The following is a 27,603-nucleotide window of genomic DNA, read 5'->3' as shown; positions in this document are numbered from 1 at the left end:
AATGTAATTATATATGCATTTTTAATAGGAACACCAGATGGCCCAGAAAAGTTCCCTAGAATGTTCTGTCATTTTCTGAAAATACTAGTTTCATCTATAGGTGACATCAGCCACCACTGGGATGTACACTCGCCCCCGGAGTCCTGGAGACTGTTGGCCACAGCGCCTAGGGCATGGCTTCTCCATACTCCATCCATCCAAGCCCACCCTCCAGTTCAGCTCTCTGACCCCTTCCACCTTGCAGATCAGGGCTTGATCCCTGCTCCACAGTGTACAAAGTGGAGATGGCCCAGCAAGCAGGAGGAAACATTCTTAATGACCTCCATGACTCTTGACTATCTCAGAAGAGGCTGAGACTATCTATGCCAAGCAGAGGAGTGATTTCAAAACTAAAGAAAGAAAGAACACCCTTCCAGGGTTCCGCGAGCCATAAGCACTGTTTCAGGACCTTTGTCTGAATGGTGTTTTAAGGCGAGAAGTACATGATATTCTGCAGATCATTTAGGCTTTGGACGTGGCGACAACACCAAAGTTCTCAATCATTAGATTTCCAAGACAATACTGCATTAGACTAGGAATTACCACTCCTAGGGAAGTCCCGTGGTATCTTTTCACTTGTCTAAAATATTTCCTTTTTCTCTACTTTGCATGTCATGTGGATAAGTGAAAATGACCAGGCTGCAAGTAATAGAGTCCAAAAATACGATGCAATTGGGAAATATTTGACCCATAAAAACCTATTTCAACTGACAGACCCTTTCAATATGGCAGCTTCTCCTGCTGAGGTTTGAACCTTTCCCAGCATTTCTCAAGTGAGGTCTAACTATGTTGTTATAAAACAATATCCCAACAGAAAAGTAGTGGTGCTCGTAGGAACACCACTTTCCAAAATAGTGCTGTGATAACTCTGATAAATCTGATCTGCCCTCCATGAGAGAGCTGATCACTAATGATTCAATCAATCCAGTTATTACTGTTAGTCTACTCTTAGTAAGAATTGAATAGAGGATAAAACTCAATCTAAGGGAGTCACTTAATATAATCACTTGATATATTTAACTCCCAGAGTTATGGTTGAATCCAGTAGAAATGCATTTTAATTGACACATGTATTCGCACCCACACACATGCACAAAAGGGAAAAGAAAACAGCTATTTATTGAGTTTCTAATGTATGCCACAAACCATGGCTCTTTATACACTATCTCATTTTAATTCTCACCTCAAAAGTATTGCATTAATTATTTCAAACGTTTTGCAGAGATGGTCGTTTTCTTTTCGTATGTCTCTAGTTCCAAATTATAGTTATAGACTGAAAAGTTGCTACTTTAGACGATGAAGTCGAAGCATTCCTCACATAATACTTCCTTTATGGGTTTTACTACGAGGCTGTATTCTCTAGTTCAAAACCTTACTTTAAATGTTCCTGAGCTCTGTATGTCCTCTGATGCCGTGGAGGGAAGGAGCACCACTGGTAGAATGAGGAAGGAGCACTAGGAGGAACAGACTGAGCTTCTAAAGGCAAACTCGGGGCTTTTCAGCCTCATTACTGACGAGGCATGAGATGGTCATTGTGAGTTCAGTAGGCAACTTTAATCTCCAACAGTACCAATGATATTGGTAAATTTCCAAGAAGGCTGTGTCTTAGACATTACTGGCCCTGGGGCTCTTTCTCCAGATGACCAAACCAAGTATTATAAAGCTGGGTGGAGGGCTTCCCTGGTGGCGCAGTGGTTGAGAGTCCGCCTGCCGATGCAGGGGACACGGGTTCATGCCCCGGTCCAGGAAGATCCCACATGCCGCGGAGCGGCTGGGCCCGTGAGCCATGGCCGCTGAGCCTCCGCGTCCGGAGCCTATACTCCGCAACGGGAGAGGCCACAACAGTGAGAGGCCCGCGTACCACAAAAAAAGCTGGGTAGAGAAGGTGCGCAAGGCCGTCAGCCCTGAGAGGTGCAACTCAGAGCACAGTGGGAAGGTTCTTTTTCCCCTACTGATCATGGGCTGCATCCCTCCTAAACTCCACCTCCAGGGAAATTCATTGTCAGTGACCTGGTTAACAACAGGAGAAGCTGAAGCGCAATCAGCAACCCCACAGGGCATAAAGTGAGGGAGACCAGGGGAGTAAGGTTAAGAAAACTGTTTCCTCTTGTAGCGTCCTCTGCCGGAGCACTGTGACCGACAGCAGGAGTCGCCTTGCTGTGTACGAGCTGTTAGAAGATGCAGATGTTTGGCTCAAAGCACGGATGGCCCGATTCCTTCTGGTATGCTTCTGTTTTGACTGCTGAATTTTAGAAGTATTTTTATTGGTAACCATATATATTTTTAAAAGCTTATTAAAGTTTTGGTTGGGTTTGTGTTACATCTATAAAGTTAACCTGCAGAGAATTGCCAGTGTTATGATGTTTATTTTCCCACCTAGAAATCTGTTTTGCCTCTTCATTTGTTGGAGCCTTTTCTATAGCATCCAATAAAGTTTAGTCATCAAATTTGAACACATTTCACAAAACGCCATTTCATTAATTTGTATTTGTTGTTACTATTATGAATGAACTATCTTTTGTTGTTATATTTCCTAGTTTATTATTATTGCCGGTGTATAGAAATGCCATTAATTACTGCTTATTTCTTTCCACTTTACTATTTTATTATGTCTGTTAGCTTCTTGGCAGATTTCTTCAGAATTTTCAAGGTTGTAATCACCTGGTATTTTTTTCCAGACCATTGTTACTCAATTCCAAGAAGAGTATTTTCAATTGATTAGTCTTCATCGGCAGGCAGACTCTCAACCACTGCGCCACCAGGGAAACCCAGATATATACTATTAAGAGTTAAAATGCCAGCTTTGGCAGATTAAATACCCTTTTAATAGCATGACTTAAATATTGAGAATTGTGATAAACAGAGGCAGTGGGATCTGGGCTAGGAAGGGGTGGTCAGGTTTACAATAAATATCTCAGGGAACATAAGATTATCTAAGCATGAAGCAACTTCCTGATACTGCTAATATTAAGCATGTATCACTCTGGGAAGTGCCAGGCCAGCCTGTTCTAATATGTTCTAGATATTCATGCTTGACAGTATTAAAAATGTTGCGCTTTCTCTTAAGAACTATCTGGAGTTTAGTTTTTAAACATTATTATATAAACTATATAAAAATTTAAGACTTTTTAAAATGATGACTCTTTTTAAACATAATAAGTCAAGTGAATCTTAACCTCTTCATTTTTGGAAATTATAATGGGGCTGAACATCCTTCTTTTAAGCATAAGTTTGCCCTTTTTGAAATAGTCAGATGTCATTCAGAGTCAAGGCTGACTGGAAAATAAGCTCTGTGAAGGCAGGAGTGTGTCCATCTTGGTCTTGCAGAATCCCACCGTCTCAGTGCCTGGCATATAGTAGGTGTTCAATTAAAATTTTGTTGTTACCGAATAGCTTTGTGACCAAGCTGGTAATAGTTTTGATTTAGAATGAAAGGTATTAAGTTAATGACTGAATTTCTTGTGTGACTCAGAAACTAGCTCTGGAAACAGAGCCCAAATGTGCCTGAGATACAAGTCAACCTCTATTGAGAAGGATTGTTTGTAGCAGGAGCAGCCCTCTTTCTGAACAGCAGGCTCCCTGATTGCCCACCACATCCCTGCCTCTCCCTGCCAAGGGGTCTGAAGAGCCAGCATCGGCCCAAGGCAGGAGAGAAAAAACTGTCAAAAGTCACTGACAGAGAGTTGTTTTTGAACTTTCACATGATTTTGTTTGTTCGTATAATTATTCCAAGAGCAATTTAGTCAGTGATCCTGCATAATAGTAAAAAGGATTTGTTGGACATAATGATGCCAGAGGGAGTGCTCTCCTGTGATTTTTACTGCTTTACAATAATAGTTATAATTCCTCTGGATGAATTCTTAACAGCTTTTTGTTGTTGTTGTTGTTGGGTCTTTGTTGCTGTGTGCGGGCTTTTCTCTCGCTGTGGGTGTGCAGGCTTAAGTAATTGTGGCGCACGGGCTTAGTTGCTCCACAGCATGTGGGGATCCTCCTGGACCAGGGCTTGAACCTGTGTCCCCTGCATTGGCAGGCAGATTCTTAACCACTGCACTGCCAGGGAAGACCTGAACAGCTTTTTTAAAAGAATGTGTTTGGCTATAACCTTGACTTTGCTGATAACTGGGACATACCTTCTTGTATTTGCTCGACAGCATCAAATTTGTATCATACCCACTGAAGAATTCTCAGTGGAGTATTTGAGACCTCACGTCAAATGCATTGCCAGTTATGGGAGATTTGTTAATGAAAGGTAATGTGTTTCCTTCCTTTATCCCTCGTTTGTGCTGAGTGATACTTAATGCTTTTAAGACTGTAGATTTATATTTGACTTCAGAAGCGATCACAGGCCAAGGTGCTAAAGGCTGGTGATGCATTAAAAAAAAAAGAGCTAAATCATTCATCCCAGCATTCTTTCCAGAATTCCATCATATCAGGAAGCTGACACAGTAGCAACTGGGGGAAATGTTTAAGCCTCACCCTTGAGGGCAGTTACTCTGAAGTTCTATTCTGAGCCTTCGTCAAGACCCAACTTTGTTCCAATCCTTTAATCTCTATGTCTGAGATTCCTCATTTATAAAAAACATGAAAATAATGACCCATCTCACAACTATGTTATGAGAATTAGCTAACCAATGATTCTTGGGATTTGGGGAAGGTTGTTTGGATGTAGATTCAAAAATAATTTATGGATACAGTCATGACATCTTATGCATATGGTTGAAACCACCAAGACAATGAAATCTGGCTGTGCCTAAAAGAAATGATAGGCATGTGTTCTCTTGGTTTTTGTATAGTTTTATGTCAACATTGATGTTTAGAGGTGAATAATAATGTTTCATTGCGTTGATCTCATTTAACAATGAATTTTAGTCCTAGAGAGGGAAGTTTTAAAAAGTTTCCATCTAGCTTACTTTCCTTCAAAATTAAGATTTTTTTTTTCTGTCTTAGCTTATTGTATTAAGCGGGCAGCCGGAATACACTTGGCCAGTCCAGAGCACTGAGTATGTTTGTATAAAGATCTCCACAGGCTGGTGGTTCTCTGGATCCTTTTGATGCTTAGACTCTGTATCTTCACCGGGGGACAGTTCTTCGGGTTTTTGTTATTTTTCAGTATTCTCTTTTTCAGTGCCACCTGTATCTCCTTGGTCCCTGAAACTCCTCCAACAGCATTAATTTTGGATGTTCCGAATGGTGGGTCTTCCCCTCTCCTGCCCCAGGACCCTTTACCTTCTGCTGACGCTCTTACTGGAGTCACCTTGAAGGCCCCACAGGTAGGGCTCCCCCTCAGTGTGTTGCTTGTAAACCAGTGGTTCTCAAAGTGTGATCCCAACCAGCAGCGTCCCCATCCCCAGGGAACTTGTTAGAAATGCAAATCTGCAGGCGTCACCCCAGAACTATTGAATTAGAAACTCTGAAGAGGGGCGCAGGAATCTGTGCTTTAACAAATCCTCCAGGGGATTTGGATGCCCCTAAAGTTTGAGCACCTCTGCTCTCAACTGTGGAGAATCCCAGGCATGAGGCATCCAGTTAATCCTGTCTGTGGCCGCCCCATCCTGACGCTCCTTTTCCCTCCTGCATCGCTATCTACATAGTCATTTGGCAATTTTTCATGAGCCATCTTAGGATAGGTCATATTTTCATGGGCTACTGCTACTTAACGTTGTTGAGTCATTAATTATCTTCCCAGATCAGAACATGAGCGCTTTTAGAACTCTAACAAATTTTTTGCGGCCCCAACTTGTAGGCAGGACATTCCCAATAAACACATATTGATTAATCATCTAGAGCACAAAGGTGAAGTATATGAAGGGAATACACCTTTTTTTCACTGTAAACTACACAATTGCAGGACTTAATGTTTGTTCTGATGCCATTATGTCCTTCTGATCCTAGAGATGGCTTGTGTCAGTTCACATTGCATCAAGATAGGAAATTAACAGGGTTTGGGAGAGAAAATTTCGTAAGATCCCGTGTGGGCAAGGCAACCTAGAATAGTAGGGGGAAATGAATTGAAATCATGGCAATAGAGCTCTACTCCTGGTTCTGCTATAAAATTAGTGTATGACCTTTAGTCAGTCACCCTCCAAGGCACAGCTCTCATCTAAAAGATAATCTTCTATGGTTGTTATTCTTGTAGGGTTTTTTTGCAGTTTGAAAAGACATTACTCACATAGTGAGGCTTTCTGGGGAGAGCAGGGCTCACACTCAAACCTGAGCAAGCATTGGGGTCTGAATCTGGTTTTCGTTGTGGTTAGGAGGGGGTGGGGGGGGAGTCTGGGTGAGGGCTCCCTCTCCCATGGGCTGGAATTTGTGTGGTTAGAACTTCCCACATGTGCCAAGGGATGAACACCTGGGCTTTCTTATTAGCTTGTCCAGGTGTAGGACAAAAGGCAATAGGTGAGTGATGGAGCTTGAAAACCGTCAAACATAAAAAATGGAGTCTGACCCTTTGTTACACGGTTATTACAAGTGGTGCTTGAATGCTGGGAACATTCTTGTAGGGCCTTTTGCACACACAGCGTGCCTTTCTGTTGTTAAATACCTAGGAATGCAGTTGCTCAGTTATATGTTCAACTCTGGTAAAAACCAACACATAGTTTTTCCAAAGTGATTTTACCAAATGTCCCTCCCTCCAGCATCATTTATGGTTGTCCCACAGTTGGTTTGTCCATTCTGCAGCTGAGGGTTATTTGGTTTGTTTCCAGTGTTTGTGATCACAAATAAAGCTGCTCCAAACATTCAAGGGAAGGTTTTTTGTGAATGTGGATTTTCACTTCTCTTGGGTAAATACCGAGGTTGTTTTGGTTTTTAACCTCAAAATATCCCGTAATTCTAATTATTCATAACTCTGCAGCTTGAGGAATATTTTTTTTCCCACCCAGAACCAAGTGACCTTGCGAGGACTCGTACCGCGTCCGGGTCGATACGTCATTGTGGTCCATTTTTATCAACCAGTGCATCCGACGTTCCTGGCGCAGGTGTCTGTGGACAGAGGGCGGCTGCAGCCAGGTGAGCTGCGGGGAGCAGGGCCGGCTGCAGGGCTCACCTGCCTTGGCAGGGGTGTGATAGGAATGCCTCTCTCTGCCCCCAGGCATCTTCCGTGCCTCTTTTTGCCCCCATGTGCTTGGCTGCCGGGACCAAGTGATCGCCGGAGATCAGGTTGAGTTTGACATCTCGGAGCCGGAGGTGGCCGTGACCGTGAAGGTTCCAGAAGGAAAGTCCTTAGTTTGGGTGCGTTCTGCTTTTTTCTCAGCTTGCTCTTCACATGATTGCCTTGGTTGGCTGCTCTGTGCTCTGTGCGTCAGTTTTGGCTCATGACAATAATTAGGAACTGAAGCCAGATTTATAGCAAAGTGTTTAAATTTTGCAGCTAACTTTACCCCCAAAAAAGTCTTTCTCTGACAATTAAAATCAAGGGAAAGCAGAATAATAGAGAAGTGACTAGGAAGAAAAACCTCCCTGCACGAGCCTGGAGCCCTCTCCTTCAGCCCCTCCTCAATCTCCTCTGACAGGTCTCTCTCTGAAGCATTGAACACTCATTTGTTCTTGAAAATTTCATTCTTTTTGGCTTCCATAGCTACTTTCTCTTGTTTTTTTTTTTCCCACTTTCTCCACTGCTCCTTCAATGATTTCTCTTTCCCTTCATCCCCATATGTCGCCGTTCCCTCGGGCTCGACGGTGAGCTCCCTTGTTCTAAGATTTCTCTTTGAATAACATCGTCTGCGCCTGTCGATTCTGTTCTCTCCTCTGTGAGAATGACACCCTCATCTGTGAACTCATTTCTCATCTTTGCTGAGCTCTAGGACCATCTACTGCACATCCCCATAGCCAGAGAGCTCACAAGTCCCTCCAACTTAGCCTGTTACCAGCCCAGCCCCGGGCATCCCCTACCCAGTTCATTACCTTGATCGATGGAATCGTGGCCACCCAATGCCTGTAAAGCCCTGGAGAGCCAGGAAGCACTGCCCAGGCCTGCTCTGTGGCCCTCCAGCTTTTGCTCATGCCTCCTCTCTCTCTGAGGATGTCATCTTCCTAGGGACAGGGGCCTGACTTTATTCATTTTGTATCCCCTGTGCCTGGAACACCGTCTGGCACAGGTACTTGGCAATGTTTATTGAACTGAATAACGTGAGAGCAGTAGACTCTGTAAGCTGTAAGTTGGTGAGTAGTTGACGAAGACGTTTGAAATTTCCTGCAGCATTTGTTACTGGCGCAGTCTGGTTTATACAGGTACAGAGAACTGAGCAGTATTTTTAAAGACTGGGGCTACAATTATTCATAATAGAGTATCTGATAGGATATGAATTTCAGGGGCAAGCCACCATGTGAGTTTCCCCATTGGTCCTGCCATTTCGGTTTGCTCACATTTAAAAACACAAAATGCAACCTCTGGAGATCCAGGGTCATCCCGGGCATGGATCACACAGGGCCCTGGCTGTCCTAACAGCTGTCCTGCTCACCCCTGACATCTCCTGTCCCCGCCCAGCACCCGAGGCTGCTGCTTCTCTGAACAGGTGCTCCAGGAGGTCTGCCCCCCACTTGTTATCATTTCCTGCATGGAAACATGGCCTGAGCCTTCAACACTGGCTTAGGGTTGTTTTGTGATTCTTTTTTCATAAATCCTGTTTCATTTGGTCTTGGGCTTAACAATAAAGAACGTTGATCTTAGCGAAGAGAAAGTGATGGAGAGCCGTAGGTATGCCGTGCTGTTGGAAATCCAAAGACATGCCGACAGCTTCCCTTTAGGTCCGTGTCCTAGTGGTGCCTGCGGAGAATTACGACTACCAAATCCTTCACAGAAAATCAGTGGACAAGTCATTCGAGTTTGTCACCAATTGTGGAGGGGACAGTTTTTATATTGAGTAAGTATCCTTTGTGGAAAGGCCCTGGGAGGCATGCAGCTCTCCCACATTCCCGACCAGAGCAAGAGGCCCGGGGAGGGGTGGCCCTTGGGTCTGTCTCTTCCTCTGGGAGCCTGAGGGAGTGGCACTGAGTCCCGCGTCCTCGGGACACGCTACAGCCGTTGTGCACATCTGGGCGAGATTTCCCTCCTCAACTTTGATCTCAACAGATCACCCTCCAAGCTGGGTTTCACAGGCTGCTTGGGAGTTTCTCTTCCTCTTCCCTGTTTCCTCTTAGCTGACTCAGATTCCTAAGATACCACACAGGGCTTCCTCTGCGGGGAGGCATGTGAGCCCTGAGTCCCACTCTCCTTTGCCCTCTGATTGAGTGGGGAGCATCACAGAGGGGTGGACCTCCCCGTCTTCCCTCTGTGGGTCCCTGAATGCTAAGAGCCTAGAACAGCCCTGAGTATCAACTCCTGCCATTCTTTTCTGCAGACCCACCCTGCCCCCTTGTAGGTTTCCTGAGGAACTGAGGCTCCTGGGGGCCAGATGCCTCCTGCATAGAAAATATTAAGAGCAAAGGCTCTGAGGTCAAACAGCTATGGGCTTGAGTACCTTCTCAACCACTTCATAGCTCTGCGGCCTTGGGAATGTTGCCTAATTTCTAGGCCCTCAGTTGCCTTATCTGTGAAATGGGGCTTAGGGACTAATTGGTTGGGTGGTTGTGAGGTTAAGTGAGGTGTAGGCAAAAATTCTAACACACATGTTCAGTAAATGTTGGCAATTCACCTCCTCATTATTATTCTAATTGGTGTATCATTACACATGTAGGTGTAAATTTTTTTGGTGACTACTTTATTGAGATATAATCCACACACCATACAACTCATCCTATAGGTGAATTTTCACCCCTTTATTCCAGCCACCGAAAGTTCCCACCCACCATCCTGTGATGTGTCCTGGAGTGGATGGGGATGGGAGGAGGCGTGGCTGGCACCCTCTGTGAGTCCAGGGGTGGGGTTTTCTCTAACTTCCTCCCGAACTCCAGAGCCCCTCCCCCAAAACACTGCTTGGTGAGGCATGTGGGAAGAGGAAGGTTGGGACCGTTTCTGGGCACGCCTCCCAGGATCTCACCATGAGTTTTTGTTTCCACAGCCCCCAGAAAGCCTCTGGATTCTGTAAGGATTCTGCCAGGTCCCTGGTGGCCCTTTACCATGATGGTGCACTGCCTTGTGAGTGCCACCCCGCCGGGGCCATTGGCCATCGCTGCAGCCCAGAGGGCGGGCAGTGCCCATGCCGGCCCCATGTCATTGGGCGGCAGTGTACCCGCTGTCAAATGGGCTACTACGGATTCCCGCACTGCAAGCGTAAGTGCATGTTCAGGTCAGCCACGGTCACCTAGGGCCAGGTTTCTTGAGTTTCACTGTGCTAGAGACTCACCTGGGAATCTTGTGAAAATGCAGATTCTGACTCTCAGGCCTGAGAGTCTGCATTTCCAGTAACCAGTGAGAGTATACCCGTGCTGCTGGTCTAGGGACCACACTATGAGTAGCAAGGTTCTAGAAGATAAATATTTATGTTTCCCATGCTACGTGACCCATGAGCTTGGCAAAGCAGGTGAAGGTAAATAGCCTCAAGCATCAAAATATTGGACATCTCAGTTCTCTTCTTAGTGGAATAGGTTAGGCTTCAGTTTTTTTTTTTTTTTTGCTTTTTTTTTGCGGTACACGGGCCTCTCACTGTTGTGGCCTCTCCCGTTGCGGAGCACAGGCTCCAGACGCGCAGGCTCAGCGGCCATGGCTCACGGGCCCAGCCGCTCCACGGCATGTGGGATCTTCCTGGACCAGGGCACGAACCCGTGTCCCCTTCATCGGCAGGCGGACTCTCAACCACTGCGCCACCAGGGAAGCCCTAGGCTTCAGTTTTTGCAGCCTCACCAAAGCTCAGCTGAGGTGGGAGGAGAGCCAGGGTCACAGGGCATATTCCTCACTGAATGAGGAGGCCATGGATCTTTATCTAGGAAATGTGCTGCAGCCCTAGACGAGGGTCAGCCCAGGCCACGTGAAGGGGGCAGAGTCCCCGCATGGAGGCCAGCCTTTGCCTAACAAGGGCCCCGCTGCTGCATCCTGTCCTGACCTTGGGCTCAGTGCACTGGGGTGACGTGGAGGCCCTTCAAGGAGCCTGAGAAGAGCTGACCCTCTGACGGAGGACAGGCCTCACGTTAGAATGACATGTAACTGCAGCTCGGAGTCGAGGGGTGCCTTAGGGTGTCTACCTTGGTGTCAGTAGCTCCAGCTGTGCCTCACTCAGCTTCTGCACATTGTGTCCACCATGAGCGTTGGGTGTGGTCGGTCTTGGCCCCAAGAAAGGGGCCTTTCAGATAAACCACACTCAATAGTACCATAAGGGAAGAAAAGCAAGACCTTTCTCCCAGACCCCTTGGAAGGTTCTGGAAACCCTGGTGCAGTCCTGCTGGAGGTCAGGGGCGTCTAACCCTTTCACCGTGTCTCTTCATCCCTGGCCAGCGTGCACCTGCGGCCGGCGCCTTTGTGAGGAGACGACGGGGATGTGCCTTTGCCCGCCCCGCACGGTCAGGCCCCAGTGTGATGCGTGTGAGACACATTCCTTCAGCTTCCACCCGCTGGCCGGCTGCGAAGGCTGCAACTGTTCCAGGATGGGCACCGACGGGGCTGCCACCCAGGAGTGCGACAGGGACCATGGACAGTGCAGGTGAGGCCTGGAGGACTAACCTGTGGCATCCTACGGTGGGAAGGGAAGACGCTGTCTGTCCCCACACGGGTCCCCATTACTTTCCTCTTCGCATGGGCCCCGACACTGCTTGAGTTGACCTCAGGGTGGTGCTCCCACCCGGGATGGGCGTGGCGTGTGGAGTGTCTGGTCCCCTCGAGCTCGGGTGGCCTGGCAGAGCCTGGGTAGGCAGATGGCTGTCTCCCGAGGCCCAAGCAGCCTCGCCATCCACTCCAGCCTCGTTCCGCGTGTGCGTGCGATAAGTCCGTGATTACGTGATCAGTTCCATCTCCTTGGTCACCGGGTGGTGAGCAGCTGTTTGTTTGTACTGAGGTCTGGGCTCCAAACCTTCACTCTCGTAAGCTGGTAGTTTTGTTAAGGACGTTGCTTGATGAAGTCTAAAATCCGGAGCCTGCTGCCCTGACTCAGATGGGGCAGCCGGAGACGGTGCAGAGGACTCCACAGGGGGCCTCCATTTGGGTAGGGCGGCAGGGTGGGCAGTACCCGCTGGAGAGCCTGACCTGAGAGGCGGGGCTGCCTCCGGGGCCACCGAGGTCCAGCACACAGCTGCTGAGAGACAAGAGGCAAACGGCAGCTCAAACAGATGCCAGGGGGCCAAGAGGTTCGCTCAGCAGGTCAGCTCCACATTGGAAACCAGAGGGTGTTGTCACGTGACTCCAGGTCATCAGCCTGATCTCGGCAGGACCAGAGAGTGGCCACAGGGGGTGAAGAACAGTCTCCTAGAAGAAAAGGCTGGAAAGAATCTGATAGGGGTTATGTGGCAGGAAAGCTGAAGCAGAGCTTCTGCCATCCAGGCCGGTGTGACCTGTGCAGGAGAAAGCGTGAGGCTTGACCCCACCCTGCACTCCCCCCTCCCCCCACCCAAGCACAAGGACGTAGGTGTCCATGCCTGTGATCCCGGCGTGAGAGCCAGGAGGGACTGTAGCTGCGAGTGGCAGGCATCTGCTTCTCCAGCTCCAGGGCAGCTGTGTTCGTTTCCCGTGGCTGCTGACAAATGGCCACAGACTGGGTGTATTCAAACAACAGAAATTTATTCTTTCATGGTTCGAAAGGCTAAATGTCTGAAATCAAGGTGTTGCTCTTTCTAAAAGCTCTAGGAGAGACTGTTCCCTGCCTGCCTCTTACCTTCCCGTGTTGCCGGCAGTCCTTGGAATTCCTTGGTTCTGCCTCTGTCGTCTCATGGATTCTCCTTGTGTGTCTCTGTCTTCACATGGCTTTCTCCTCTCTGTGTGTGTCTGTGTCTTTCTTTTCTTTTTCTTTTTTTTTTTTAGCCTTTGAATTTTTTAAAACTTTAATTAAAAAAAATTGACGTATAGTTGATGTGCAATACATATTGTCTAAGTTTCAGGTGTACCACATAGGGATTCACAATTTTTAAAAGTTATACTCCGTTTATAATTATTATAAAATATTGGCCATATTCACTGCGCTGTACAGTATATCCTTGTAGCTTATTTATTTTATCTTTTTTTCCTATTTTTCTTTTTTGAAGTATAGTTGATTTACAATGTTGTGTTAGTTTCAGGTGTACAGGGAAGTGATTCGGTTATACACATATATGTATATATCTATATTTTTTCTCTTTTTTCCATTATAGTTTATCACAAGATATTGAATATAATTCCCTGCGCTATACAGTAGGACCTTGTTATTTATCTATTTTATATATGGTAGTGTGCATCTGTTAATCCCATACTCTCAACTTATCCCTCTCACCTTCCCCAGTGGAAACCATAAGTGTGTTTTTTATGTCTGTGAATCTGTTTCTGTTTCGTAAATAAGTACTATTCTTTTTAGATTCCACATACAAGTGATGTCATATATTTGTCTTTCTCTGTCTGACTTTACTTAGTATGATACGCTCTAGGTCCATCCATGTTGTGGCAAAAGGCATTATTTCATTCTTTTTTATGGCTGAGTAATATTCCATTGCATATATTATATACACCACATCTTCTCTATCCATTCATCTGTTGATGGACGCTTAGGTTGCTTCCATGTCCTGGCTATTGTAAATAGTGCTGCTATGAACATTAGGGTGCATGTATCTTTTCAAATTAGAGTTTTCGTCTTTTCCAGATATATGTCCAGGACTGGGATTGCTGGATCATATGATAACTCTATTTTTAGTTTTTTGAGAAACCTCCATACTGTTTTCCATAGTGGCTGTACCAATCTACTTTCCCACCAACAGTGTAGGAGGGTTCCCTTATTTATTTTGTATGTAGTACTTTGTACCTCTTAATCCCCTACTCCTATCTTGCCCCTGCTTTCCTCTCCCCACTGGTAGCCTCTAGTTTGTTCTCTGTATCTGTGAGTCTGTTTCTGTTTTGTCATATTCACTAATTAGTTCTAGTTTTTAGACTCCACGTATAAGTGATATACAGTATTTGTCTTTCTCTGTCTGACTTATTTCACTCAGCATAATACCCTCCAAGTCCATCCATGCTGTTGCAAATGCAACATTTCATTCTTTTTTATGGCTGAGTAGTATTCCATTGTATATATACCTGTGTCTTTCTTTTTTTATAAGGACACCAGTCCTATTGGACTAGGGCCTGCCTTACTCCGGTATGACCTCATCTTAACTTGATTATGTCTGCAAAAACCCTAATTCCAAATAAGGTCACAATCTAGGTACTGGGGATTAGAACTTGAACGTACCTTTTGGGGACAAAATTCAACTCTCTATAGCAGCGACGTTTACTTTTCCTGAGGAAGGACCTTTAACCACACTTTTCATTGTTGCCCAGCGTCTAACAGTTCCTTTGTCCTCTGGGAAGGAAGCTGAGTGAGAATTTGAGTCATGGAAGATTCCAGGTCTTTAAAACCACAGGTTGTGAGTCCTCTGTGAGTCAAGTCGGTTGCCTGTCCTTCTCCAACTATGAGCCTAAATGGAATGTGACCGGTACAAAGAATTTTGAGGTGTTATCAGAGAGCTTTCATCACATACATTTGGTTCTGGTCCCTCCAGTGCTTACGCGATTCTCTGGAAGGAAGTCAGGCACTTAGTTCATTACTAAAGACTTTGCATTGGGTTCTGAATGCACCAATAGGCCTGTGAAGATGTCTGACCTATTTCCAATAAACTCCTGATTCATGGGCACTTAGTGTGGAAGCACAGGCTTCTACCAGGACCTGCAGGGATGCTACAGAACAAAAAGATGCACTGTGCCCAGGAGTTGCTTGCTGTCTTGTGGCTGGAGAAGATGGATAAGTGGGAAGCTCAAAGGACCTAGATGTGCCAGTCATGACCCAATCAACGTTGTAGAAGAAGTGAGAGACCAGACCTAAAGAAACTGTAGAATTAGAACTGGCTTCAGAAAAGGAAATCCAGGGTGTTATAAAAAGGGAAACAGATTGAACTAGGAATAATATTCCTTTTCGTGTATTTGAAAAACAAGTCTAAGGAAAGAATCCAACGTCTTTACGTGGAATGGGTTTGCATGAATCCTTCAGAGGAAAGAATAATCTGACAAATAAGGGGGATAAGCAGAGAGGGAGGTCTTAGCATTAAAATCCTTTGCTGACTCAAGGGGCTAGGAATCTGGATATAAGAAAGGCTGAAAGAACAAGGTTCCGTTTGAACAGCAGAATGCGCAATGCATAACCTTGGGAAAAATAAAGAAAAAACTAGACGGAGGAACAGGAGAGGAGATAAACAGGGGGACGTGGAACAGTTATTGGGGGATGGAATCCTGGCAGAGGACGAAGCCCAAGACTCTGTAGTGGCTCCAATCACAGCTGCATGAAGACACTCAGAGCCCTAAATACTGAAAACATTCCAGTGCCTCCATATTTAATTAAAAATAAAAACTTACTAAGTCACAAAATAAGTGCCAACAAGTCCAAGAAAGTTCTGTTTTTCCATAGTGACTACTTCAGATTTTCTTTTGAAAACAGATCACCCACGTGAAGAGTTTGGGGCTGGGGGTAGAGGTTGGGGAACCATGTACGTGGGTTAGAGTGAGAGAGGACCCCAAGGAGAAGGTGTGGACACACAGGAGGGAAAACAGGTGTGGGTCCTGGAGGGGGTCCCTGTGTTTAATCATAGGAGGCAAGGGAGCCAAGGAGGTGGAGAAGCAGTTTTCAGGCAGGAAGAGAAGCAGGAGAATTCACTGTCTGAGAACCAGTGGGAGAGTTTTAAAAGGACGTGGATGGTCAGCAGAAGAAGTTGCTGCAAACAGGACCTCACACACAGTTTCTCAATGCTGCCACCACAGAAAAAGGAAACTGAGAACGCATTAAAAACTGTAAAAATCAGTTAAGGCACCATCTATGAGAGAGAGATTTACCATAGGATGTTAGGTACAAATTCTAAGGAGAATTTAACAAACCTTCACTAGCCAATGACAGTTTAGTAGACTAGAAAATTCCTAACTCAGGACTGTTTTTTTTTTTTTAGCCTTTGAATTTTTTAAAACTTTAATTAAAAAAAATTGACGTATAGTTGATGTGCAATACATATTGTCTAAGTTTCAGGTGTACCACATAGGGATTCACAATTTTTAAAAGTTATACTCCGTTTATAATTATTATAAAATATTGGCCATATTCACTGCGCTGTACAGTATATCCTTGTAGCTTATTTATTTTATCTTTTTTTCCTATTTTTCTTTTTTGAAGTATAGTTGATTTACAATGTTGTGTTAGTTTCAGGTGTACAGGGAAGTGATTCGGTTATACACATATATGTATATATCTATATTTTTTCTCTTTTTTCCATTATAGTTTATCACAAGATATTGAATATAATTCCCTGCGCTATACAGTAGGACCTTGTTATTTATCTATTTTATATATGGTAGTGTGCATCTGTTAATCCCATACTCTCAACTTATCCCTCTCACCTTCCCCAGTGGAAACCATAAGTGTGTTTTTTATGTCTGTGAATCTGTTTCTGTTTCGTAAATAAGTACTATTCTTTTTAGATTCCACATACAAGTGATGTCATATATTTGTCTTTCTCTGTCTGACTTTACTTAGTATGATACGCTCTAGGTCCATCCATGTTGTGGCAAAAGGCATTATTTCATTCTTTTTTATGGCTGAGTAATATTCCATTGCATATATTATATACACCACATCTTCTCTATCCATTCATCTGTTGATGGACGCTTAGGTTGCTTCCATGTCCTGGCTATTGTAAATAGTGCTGCTATGAACATTAGGGTGCATGTATCTTTTCAAATTAGAGTTTTTGTCTTTTCCAGATATATGTCCAGGCCTGGGATTGCTGGATCATATGATAACTCTATTTTTAGTTTTTTGAGAAACCTCCATACTGTTTTCCATAGTGGCTGTACCAATCTACTTTCCCACCAACAGTGTAGGAGGGTTCCCTTATTTATTTTGTATGTAGTACTTTGTACCTCTTAATCCCCTACTCCTATCTTGCCCCTGCTTTCCTCTCCCCACTGGTAGCCTCTAGTTTGTTCTCTGTATCTGTGAGTCTGTTTCTGTTTTGTCATATTCACTAATTAGTTCTAGTTTTTAGACTCCACGTATAAGTGATATACAGTATTTGTCTTTCTCTGTCTGACTTATTTCACTCAGCTTTTTTTTTTTTAATTGAGGTATAGTTGATGTACAATATTATATAAGTTTCAGGTATACAACATGGTGATTCACAATTTTTAAATGTTATATTCCATTTAAAGTTATTATAGAATATTAGCTATATTCCCTGTGTTGTACAATATATCCTTGTAGCTTATTTATCTTATACATAGTACTTTGTACCTCTTAATCCCCTACTCCTATCTTGCCCCTGCTTTCCTCTCCCCACTGGTAGCCTCTAGTTTGTTCTCTGTATCTGTGAGTCTGTTTCTGTTTTGTCATATTCACTAATTAGTTCTAGTTTTTAGACTCCACGTATAAGTGATATACAGTATTTGTCTTTCTCTGTCTGACTTATTTCACTCAGCATAATACCCTCCAAGTCCATCCATGCTGTTGCAAATGCAACATTTCATTCTTTTTTATGGCTGAGTAGTATTCCATTGTATATATACCTGTGTCTTTCTTTTTTTATAAGGACACCAGTCCTATTGGACTAGGGCCTGCCTTACTCCGGTATGACCTCATCTTAACTTGATTATGTCTGCAAAAACCCTAATTCCAAATAAGGTCACAATCTAGGTACTGGGGATTAGAACTTGAACGTACCTTTTGGGGACAAAATTCAACTCTCTATAGCAGCGACGTTTACTTTTCCTGAGGAAGGACCTTTAACCACACTTTTCATTGTTGCCCAGCGTCTAACAGTTCCTTTGTCCTCTGGGAAGGAAGCTGAGTGAGAATTTGAGTCATGGAAGATTCCAGGTCTTTAAAACCACAGGTTGTGAGTCCTCTGTGAGTCAAGTCGGTTGCCTGTCCTTCTCCAACTATGAGCCTAAATGGAATGTGACCGGTACAAAGAATTTTGAGGTGTTATCAGAGAGCTTTCATCACATACATTTGGTTCTGGTCCCTCCAGTGCTTACGCGATTCTCTGGAAGGAAGTCAGGCACTTAGTTCATTACTAAAGACTTTGCATTGGGTTCTGAATGCACCAATAGGCCTGTGAAGATGTCTGACCTATTTCCAATAAACTCCTGATTCATGGGCACTTAGTGTGGAAGCACAGGCTTCTACCAGGACCTGCAGGGATGCTACAGAACAAAAAGATGCACTGTGCCCAGGAGTTGCTTGCTGTCTTGTGGCTGGAGAAGATGGATAAGTGGGAAGCTCAAAGGACCTAGATGTGCCAGTCATGACCCAATCAACGTTGTAGAAGAAGTGAGAGACCAGACCTAAAGAAACTGTAGAATTAGAACTGGCTTCAGAAAAGGAAATCCAGGGTGTTATAAAAAGGGAAACAGATTGAACTAGGAATAATATTCCTTTTCGTGTATTTGAAAAACAAGTCTAAGGAAAGAATCCAACGTCTTTACGTGGAATGGGTTTGCATGAATCCTTCAGAGGAAAGAATAATCTGACAAATAAGGGGGATAAGCAGAGAGGGAGGTCTTAGCATTAAAATCCTTTGCTGACTCAAGGGGCTAGGAATCTGGATATAAGAAAGGCTGAAAGAACAAGGTTCCGTTTGAACAGCAGAATGCGCAATGCATAACCTTGGGAAAAATAAAGAAAAAACTAGACGGAGGAACAGGAGAGGAGATAAACAGGGGGACGTGGAACAGTTATTGGGGGATGGAATCCTGGCAGAGGACGAAGCCCAAGACTCTGTAGTGGCTCCAATCACAGCTGCATGAAGACACTCAGAGCCCTAAATACTGAAAACATTCCAGTGCCTCCATATTTAATTAAAAATAAAAACTTACTAAGTCACAAAATAAGTGCCAACAAGTCCAAGAAAGTTCTGTTTTTCCATAGTGACTACTTCAGATTTTCTTTTGAAAACAGATCACCCACGTGAAGAGTTTGGGGCTGGGGGTAGAGGTTGGGGAACCATGTACGTGGGTTAGAGTGAGAGAGGACCCCAAGGAGAAGGTGTGGACACACAGGAGGGAAAACAGGTGTGGGTCCTGGAGGGGGTCCCTGTGTTTAATCATAGGAGGCAAGGGAGCCAAGGAGGTGGAGAAGCAGTTTTCAGGCAGGAAGAGAAGCAGGAGAATTCACTGTCTGAGAACCAGTGGGAGAGTTTTAAAAGGACGTGGATGGTCAGCAGAAGAAGTTGCTGCAAACAGGACCTCACACACAGTTTCTCAATGCTGCCACCACAGAAAAAGGAAACTGAGAACGCATTAAAAACTGTAAAAATCAGTTAAGGCACCATCTATGAGAGAGAGATTTACCATAGGATGTTAGGTACAAATTCTAAGGAGAATTTAACAAACCTTCACTAGCCAATGACAGTTTAGTAGACTAGAAAATTCCTAACTCAGGACTGAGACATGTTGTATAGGAGTTTTGCCCACACCCGAGGGAACATCAACAGGAATGGAATCTCATTGACCAAACCAAGACGTGAAATTATTTATCCTGACATTACCGAAAAGATTGTAATCACCTAATGGGATGACACATCTTTCCATGATCAAAGTGGATTTGTCATGAAAGGGCCTTGGCAGATAATGTAAGAAAAACTTCAGTTTGTTACATGACTGTAAGTTGCACAAATTACCCATGATAATTCCAGTGTTGATGCCAAAAAAGCTTTTGATTGCCTAAAGGATTATTTCTTTAGAAAATATTAGAGGAAAGAATGCTCCCCGCTGCCCCTGAAAATATCCTAATGAAAATGAAGAATGTGTTTAGAGGAACCTAACATTCAAGTAAAAGAAGTAATCAGAGAAACCTGGAACTTGCAATAAAAAGAAGAACATATCCTTTCTCAGTGATACAACAGACTCTCTTACAGTTGTACAAGTTATCACAAAGCTGAAAAATTTGAATTTTCAAATTTTATTTGACTATTTAGAGGTGTTAACGTTTATCATACTAAAGGGAAATCGAACTGTTATAAATATTAATCTCCTTTAAAATGAACTACAGAATAATTGCAGCAATCCACAACACTCAGTTTGTTCTTAACTGAAACTAGTGCTGTAATTTTAGACACAAGTGGAAATAAATTCAGTTGGAGCCGTAAAATTGAGTTCTTGCTTATCTTTGTCATGAACTAGCCAGGAGACTCTGGGCAAGTTGCTTTGCCTTCCTTGGTCTCAGCTTCCTAATCTATAAAAGGAAGCCTGGTAAAATCATCTCCAACTTCCCACCCACCTAAATGTAAAACTCTGATTCGATTTCTTCTTCAATCTCTGATTGTATCATGGAGAATATTACAAAAGTATATTGTATAAGTGATAAAAAGTCCATTGTTTGGGACAACTCTGTCGGGATTGTGGTCTTAAAGGTGCTTATTTTGATCAAAATTTCATTTTTTTATAGCATCACAGTAATTGACTCAGATATAATAGCAATGAAAAAGTACATTTGCATCTGCTTTTAATAGTGGATGATTGTGCCATCAGATTCTTTGAACAAACGGAAGAGCTAGAATAGCCTCAGAAGATTTTATCAATCAGATACACAGATGCTGGGAATCACTGCTTTAAAAGACTATCGTCACGTCGATGACGTTCAAGACATTTTAAGATCGATTATAGGAGATGGCAGTTCACCTGGACATCCAGTGAAACCACATGTGCAAACGTGCCTTTTCAGAAGAGCAGCAGCAAAAGGAAAGCCATTTTGGGGGGACCCTGATCTCAGCCCGTCTCACAGATTTACTAAATGTGTTAGATGGAGAAACAAAATACCAGAAAAGGTCGTAGACTTGGCATTCTGGGAACAGAAGTACTTCCAGGTCGGCAGAAATCCACAAGCCCTAACAACCTGGAGAAGCAATCCCTTTGAGGCACCTCATCAAATAATAGGAATGGTAAATTCCAGACGGCGTGCAGGCAGGTGCTGGGACACGGTGGTGAGCAGGGCGGATGGGGACGGACAGAGCTCAGAGTTCTCACTTTTGTTTCCTCTGTCCCAGAGGCACCTACCTTTTAAAGTTCTCTAGAGGGTTAAATATCCTGTGTGAAAACCCTTAGAATAGTACCTGACACACACTTGCACCCAGTATTAGCTGTTGTTATTATTTGCGAGGCACTTGGCTGTCTGCCTTCTGCCTTTCATACTTTGTCCTCCTGAAGCCCCACCCATTCTCCTGGCTTCAACCACCAGACCCTTGATGATTCCCAGATCCAGAGCTCCAGTTCTGATCCCTGACGGCTGTCTTATCCCACATTCGTTGAAAATCAGTTCTACCTGGGTTCCCCTATTGGTTTTCCTTAGGGAGGGCCTTGGCGGACAAGTCCCCTGACCTCTGAGCTCCTGTCCCCTCACATGTATAATGAAGTGTTAGATTAGATGATCTTTAAGGGCCCTCTCAACTCCTAAATTCTACACTGATTCCATATCTGAAACCCTTGCCATTGTCTTGCCTTTCAGGCCATTCCTCTCTTTGAATGTTTTTTAAAAAATTCTACATATTGGTGACAGCCTCCTCCCGGTCCCCAAGGCCTGAAATCTCAGCATCACCTTAGAGTCAATTCCTTTTTTCTACAGTCAATCAGGTGTCAACTTCTAAGAAAGTGTGTATTATCCCCCTTCCTTCGATGGCCCCCTGCAGGTACTTCCGCCTGGTGAAGTCCTTTATTACCACTTCCTGTGTGAATGATCTTGACAGTCTCCGAATTGACCTTCCTTTTCCTGGCTTCCTTTCTTCCTTCCTTCCTCCCTTCACCTTTCCTTCCTTCCTTCCTTCCTTCCTTCTTTTCTCCCTAATTGAAGGGGAATATGCTAGTACACAATTATACTGGGATTTAAAAATCGATTTTCTCCATAATTTTTTTATTAGTGCATAGAGAATGTTGATAAATGCACATGTGTCTATGATTTCATCTTCTTGGTGTGTGGGGTGTTTTAAAAACTAGGAGGAAACATTTTCTTCAATCCCTGTGATGTTTTGTTTTTGTTTTTGGCTTTAAATTCTGTTTCATCAGTTAGTATGTTTTATGACTCAGACCATATCCAGCGCCTACTCCAGTTTGGGTGCTGTGCTTCGTGCCAAAGGCACACATACCTGCTAACAAGAGGTCATGGTCTGGTAGGGGACCCTCTACTAATCAATAATGACAGTGTAGCATAATGAGCGCCATATTGTGTGCAGGCTGCTGGGGGGCGGAAGTGGCTCTGACTGGCACCACGTCCATCACATTACTCTTTGCGTAAGAACCTTCCTCAAGTCTCCATCGTCTGAGAAGATAAAGACCAGCTTTCCGTGGTGATCTGGCCCCCATTCACCTAACTTAAGCCTTTTTTCAGCTTCTCTGGTTTTTCTCACTTTCTCTAAACGCTATTTGCCTCAGTTCAGTTATCAGCTCTCCTTTCCCCTCTTCTGTTACCCCCAAATTATCCACATCCTTCAAGGATTCTGTATGAAAGGTACAAATGCAAAGAAGGCATGAAGCCACTGCAAGCCCACAGGGGTACCCTTGTCATCTCATTGCCGAAAGCTAGTTCTAAGCTTAGCCATCCCATCTCTCACGTGATTACCTTACTTTCTGCATCTCTATGTCCCATGTCCTCAGTGAAAATGCGCGAAGGTCAAGACAGGCTTATTCTACTTTTTCCCCTCCCTCCCATGTCCCCTAAGACGAGGATATGTATATATCAATAGAAGGCACTCAGTAATTATAGGATGAATAAATGAATGACTATAAGGTAGACTTTGGATTCTAGTTTAAAACTGGACTTGAATGGAATGCAATATTAAGGGATCCGTGGTATTTAATGAGCAAAGGGTAGAGTTCACCCTAATGCCCGACTTTCCGGTGACCTGTGAGACACACGAGCACCCACACACTTGCAGGTGTCATTTCATAATGTTTGGCCCTGAGGTCGTTGCCGTGGAGATGACTTCACTTGACCCGCATCCTCAGTGCTGCTGCTCTGCACCTCCTGGCAGCAGCAACTGGAACCTTCTTGCCGTCGCAGGAAGGGCAGCTCCTCCGGTAGCACAGCGTCTCCCTGGAGGAGTGTGCAAGGTCAGGCTGACTTTAGGTCGTTTTTAAAAGACATTCAGCCAGACTTCGAGGAGGAAGTTTCCTTTTTATTCCCTGTTGTCATGGCACCACACAGAGCTCCTTTGGTTGCCTGTTTTTGCGCGGGATTCACGTGTTCATTGCTCTCGGCGTGGCATTACACAGAATCCAGACATCGTATTTTCCATGTTGTGGTGAACCCTTGCCCATCAGTCCCACCCGGGGTCCTGGGGTTCAGCTCCCAGGCCACTGCTGCTATCACTCTGTTCAGCTTTTTGCTTTTTTCTATCCACTCTCCTGTGCTCGGCTGCTACCTACGTGCTGAGTGAGGCTCAGCGCTTCATCCCATGTTACCGACGCGGTTACACCCTCTCTGCCCAGCTCTCCCTCCCACCACGTCATCCCACGGACGCCCTGAAGTAAACAGGCAGACGTTTCTCCTGGTCTCGACAAGTGGCTTGCGCAGCTGTCCACCCTGCAAAATACTCCCCTTCCTTTCTTTTCCGGTGAAGTAAAAATATAAGAAAGAGGCTCCCGTCTGCCTGTCCTCACCTTCAAGGCCCGGGTCCAGGTCAACGCTCAGGGTCACTTGTCCCCCGGAGGCACTCAGGGTGTGAGAGGCTCGTGGGCACCAGCCTTCCGTGAATGCACAGGTTGGCCAGCAGCCCTGTGTGTTTGCTAAAAGAAGCGTCCTGGACTTCAGGACGACAAGCTGCCTGGATGGCACTTTGTGACAAGAGCCCTGAGCACAGCATCCTTTTCCTCACTGCCGGTGGGACGAGCAGTGAACGCCCAGGCTGAGTCGGGTCATTGCCAAAGTTCCTCCTCTGATCTAGGTTTCTTCTTCCAGACAATTTTATTTGGAGGGGTTATCTGTACTCTCCCTTCCCATCTCGCACCCACCAGAGTTCTTGTGCTCCGGAAATAGGGAGTCATCTGGGAACAGTCCATTTTCTGCTGGCCCGTGATTGCATTTAGTTTGGGATTCACAAGAAGAGAGTAGGTTGTTATTAACCTGGGCCTAGGAACAAAATTGTGAGTGCTAGAAAGAGAGAGAGAGAGAGAGGTGATATAACCTGTGAGTGGGTGGAAGTACTTTCCTGAGATGGCCCATAGTTTCTCCAGCTTCCCAGAGGGTCCCTGACCTCTTCCAGAGTTTGCAGTCCCGAGTCTGCAGCAATCACTCCAAGCAGACTGCTTCCACCTTCCACCTAAAGCACAAGAGGTGTGATTTGGAGAATACTTTTCTTCCTCACGGAAACAGTCCGTGCAGGTATCAGGTAGGGAGGGAGATGAGGGGGTGGGGCTGTGCTGAATGACATTTGACCCGGTCAGCAGGCCTTGCAGGTAAAAGTGATTTTGTCTTTTTAGCTGTGGTGAGTGGGATAAAGGGAAACACATCTGCTCCCCTTAGCTGATACCGTAACAGGAGTAATGATAGCAAATACTTACATGTGCACGGCACTCTTCTAAGGTTTTTAGATGTTTATTAAGTTCTCACGGTAATCCTATGAAGTGGGTATTATGAGCTACTTTTACAGATGAGGAAAGTCAGTTGTAAAGAGATTAATTGCTCGAGCTTCCTGTAAGTAGCAGAGTTGGGATTCAAACCTCGGCCACCTGGTCCCAAGTTTGTGTTCTTAATCACGTACAGAATGCTTTTCTTAATTTTAAGCAGATATTTGCCAAAGGCAAACTTACTGGGATATAAAGTTATATTTGTCTTGTTTGGGGATGGTCCCTGGGGTGAGATTATTTTTTTAATTGAAGTATAGTTGATGCGCGATATTATATAAACTACAGGTGTACACTATAGTGATTCACCCTTTTTAAAGGTTACGCTCCACTTACAGTTACTATAAAATATTGGTGTTGTACAATATATCCTTACAGCTTATTTTATACATAATAGTTTGTACCGCTTCCTCCCCCACTTCCCTCTCCTCACTGATAGCCACCAGTTTGTTCTCTATATCTGGGAGTCTGCTGCTTTTTTGTTATATTCACTAGTTTGTTGTATTTTTTAGATTCCATATATAAGTGAGATGATACAGTATTTGCATTTCTCTGTCTGACTTACTTCACTTAGCAGAACGCTCTCCAAGTCCATCCATGTTGCTGCAGATGACAAGATTTCATTCCTTTTTATGGCTGAGTAGTATTCCATTGTATATAGATACCATATCTTCATTATCCTCGAGTGAGATAGGTGATAGCTTACATTTGGTAGCAAGTTAACGATAAAATATTTCAAATCAGATTGTACTCCTAACAGTCTAATAGAAAGCAGATTTCCAAATACTTTCTTCGGACCCACAAGAAAAAATCAGTATGTAGATCCATCAGGCTTCAGCTGTGGAGCTCAGTGACCAAGCTGCCACTTCCTCTCCTCACGTCTCGGGTGTTGGGCTTCTCAGCCCTGAGAAGCCTCTAGTGTTTTCTCAGCCACTCTTGTGCTCAGAGCTCCCTGGAGCCTCCTTGGAGCCCAGCCCCACACAGGCCGTTGCCCGCCTCCCTCCCTGCTCCACTGTCCAGCCAGACCACTGGGGGTCCTCCTTGCCTTCTGTCGTCTCACCCAGACCATGATGAGCCCCAGCATCCTCCCGCTAAGGTAGTTTGGAACCCATCCCCCCATCCATACTGAGAACCTCTGCCCTCGTTCAGCCCCCTCATCTACCTGCTGTGGAACCGATCTCAGCTCAGTCCTTCACACACAGCCAGCTGCCCTCCTTCCTCTCTGAAAGCTTTCCAAGATGACGGTGGTCCTGGGAGGCAGCGGCTACTGCTTCCTGTCTCCCTAAGACGAGAAAGCAAGGCCTTGAGAAGTTGGATAACTTGCTGAGACACTGTGTCTAATACATGTGAGAGCTGGGGTGAAACTCCGGCCAGTCCGCCTTCAGTGTGCAGGGCTCAGCCCCGCGCTCCAGGGCCCCGGGACAGTGTCACAATGGCCAGCACCCCCGTCCACATGAGCCGGCCCCCTCCCGCCTCTCCAGGCTCGTGGTTCAGCATCCCTGCTCATACCCCTGCTCCAGGAGCACCCGCTATGTTCCCTGCACATGCCAAGCTGTGTCCCCCTGTTCCTGCTGTCTGGAACGCCTGTCCCACCTCCTACCCCCGGGACATTTGGCCTTTTACACTCAGCTCAGGCATCACCTCCCCCAGGGATGCTGGGTCCGAGCTGGCCCTCTAACCCCTGTTTAGATCCTGTGTGTATATCGTTCACATTTCCACCTCAACACTTAAGAGCTCTCAGGCCCAGGGACTGTGTCCTTCTGTGCACCCCAGAGCCTAGTACCAAGCCTGGCCCTTGGAATCACATCAATGATGGTCATTGTTTTTTTTTTAATTAAGGTATAACTGACGTGTAACATTATATTAGTTTCAGGTGTATACATAATAATTCACTATTTGTATACATTGCGAAATGATCACCACGGTAAGTCTAGTTAGACTTACCCGTCACCGTCACCGTACATAGTTACAAATTTTTTTTTCTCATGAGAAGTATTTTTAAGATTTACTCTTACCAACTTTCAAATAATGCAATGCGATGTTATTAACTATAGTCACCATGCTGTACATGACATCCCAGGACCTGTTCATTTTATAACTGGAAGTGTGTATCTTTTGACCCATTTCGTCATCAGGATGACGGTCACCTTGAGCTATTTTGTGTGAGTGCCTTGTATCCGCTTCTCTCCATTCTGCCTTGGACGCTAGCACCCCGTGGACAGGCCCTGTGTCTATTTAACTGGCTTCATACAGCAACTGCTTTGCGGCAGTGCAGGTCGGCTTTAGAAGTGTGTGTAGAAAGATGATGAGGACGTTTGCTTCCTTTGCTTAAGTACAGATGCAAGCCCAGAATCACAGGGCGGCAGTGTGACCGGTGTGCTTCCGGCTTCTACCGCTTCCCTGAGTGCCTCCCCTGCCAATGCAACAGAGATGGGACTGAGCCAGCAGGCTGTGACCTGGGGACAGGGTCTTGTCTCTGCAAGGTAAGACGGAATGTGCAACGCTGCAGACGTTGGCCACTGACCATTGTGGAGGGTCTTCATACTGAGTCATTGTATAAAAATCGGTGGGAAATGGGATTGACCCAAGATAGATTTCCATAATGACTATAGCATTTTCTAGTCATTCTCATTGGATAGAAATAGTTAGAAGCGAAGACCTCCCCCCCACCCCCGCACTGCTCTTGTCCTTTGAAGAGGCCACAGACCTCCTTAAAAATCTGATGACAGATATATACTGTCTTCAGAAAAATTGACACAAACGTTTGTCTATAGTTTCAAGAGGTATATGGTTCCCCTGAAGCCTATTCCTGCCCCATGCACCCCAGGTTAATCATCTCTGCTCCAAGGCATTCTGCAGGGTGTAGGAGAGCCCCCGAGTCCCAGTGGATG

The 27,603-nt window shown here is 45.0% G+C and overlaps 1 protein-coding gene across 2 annotated transcripts in view; it reads left to right on the top strand.

Moving 5' to 3' along the window:
* LAMA3 (laminin subunit alpha 3) overlaps positions 1-27,603 on the top strand; it is a 233,798-nt gene that overhangs the window by 120,197 nt on the left and 85,998 nt on the right. For both annotated transcript variants that reach the window (XM_024757935.1, XM_024757934.1), the window contains exons 25-33: positions 2,153-2,261; positions 4,191-4,288; positions 5,165-5,309; positions 6,921-7,047; positions 7,130-7,269; positions 8,785-8,900; positions 10,038-10,249; positions 11,408-11,612; positions 27,051-27,195. In XM_024757935.1, the coding sequence (XP_024613703.1) occupies positions 2,153-2,261; positions 4,191-4,288; positions 5,165-5,309; positions 6,921-7,047; positions 7,130-7,269; positions 8,785-8,900; positions 10,038-10,249; positions 11,408-11,612; positions 27,051-27,195 (1,297 nt within the window). The remainder of the gene's footprint in view (positions 1-2,152; positions 2,262-4,190; positions 4,289-5,164; positions 5,310-6,920; positions 7,048-7,129; positions 7,270-8,784; positions 8,901-10,037; positions 10,250-11,407; positions 11,613-27,050; positions 27,196-27,603) is intronic.

This window comes from Neophocaena asiaeorientalis, unplaced genomic scaffold (assembly GCF_003031525.2).
Source record: "Neophocaena asiaeorientalis asiaeorientalis breed wild unplaced genomic scaffold, Neophocaena_asiaeorientalis_V1.1 scaffold142, whole genome shotgun sequence".
NCBI lineage: Eukaryota > Metazoa > Chordata > Mammalia > Artiodactyla > Phocoenidae > Neophocaena > Neophocaena asiaeorientalis.
Note: the sequence above shows the minus strand (reverse complement) of the source record. Positions and strands in the feature narration are given on the sequence as shown.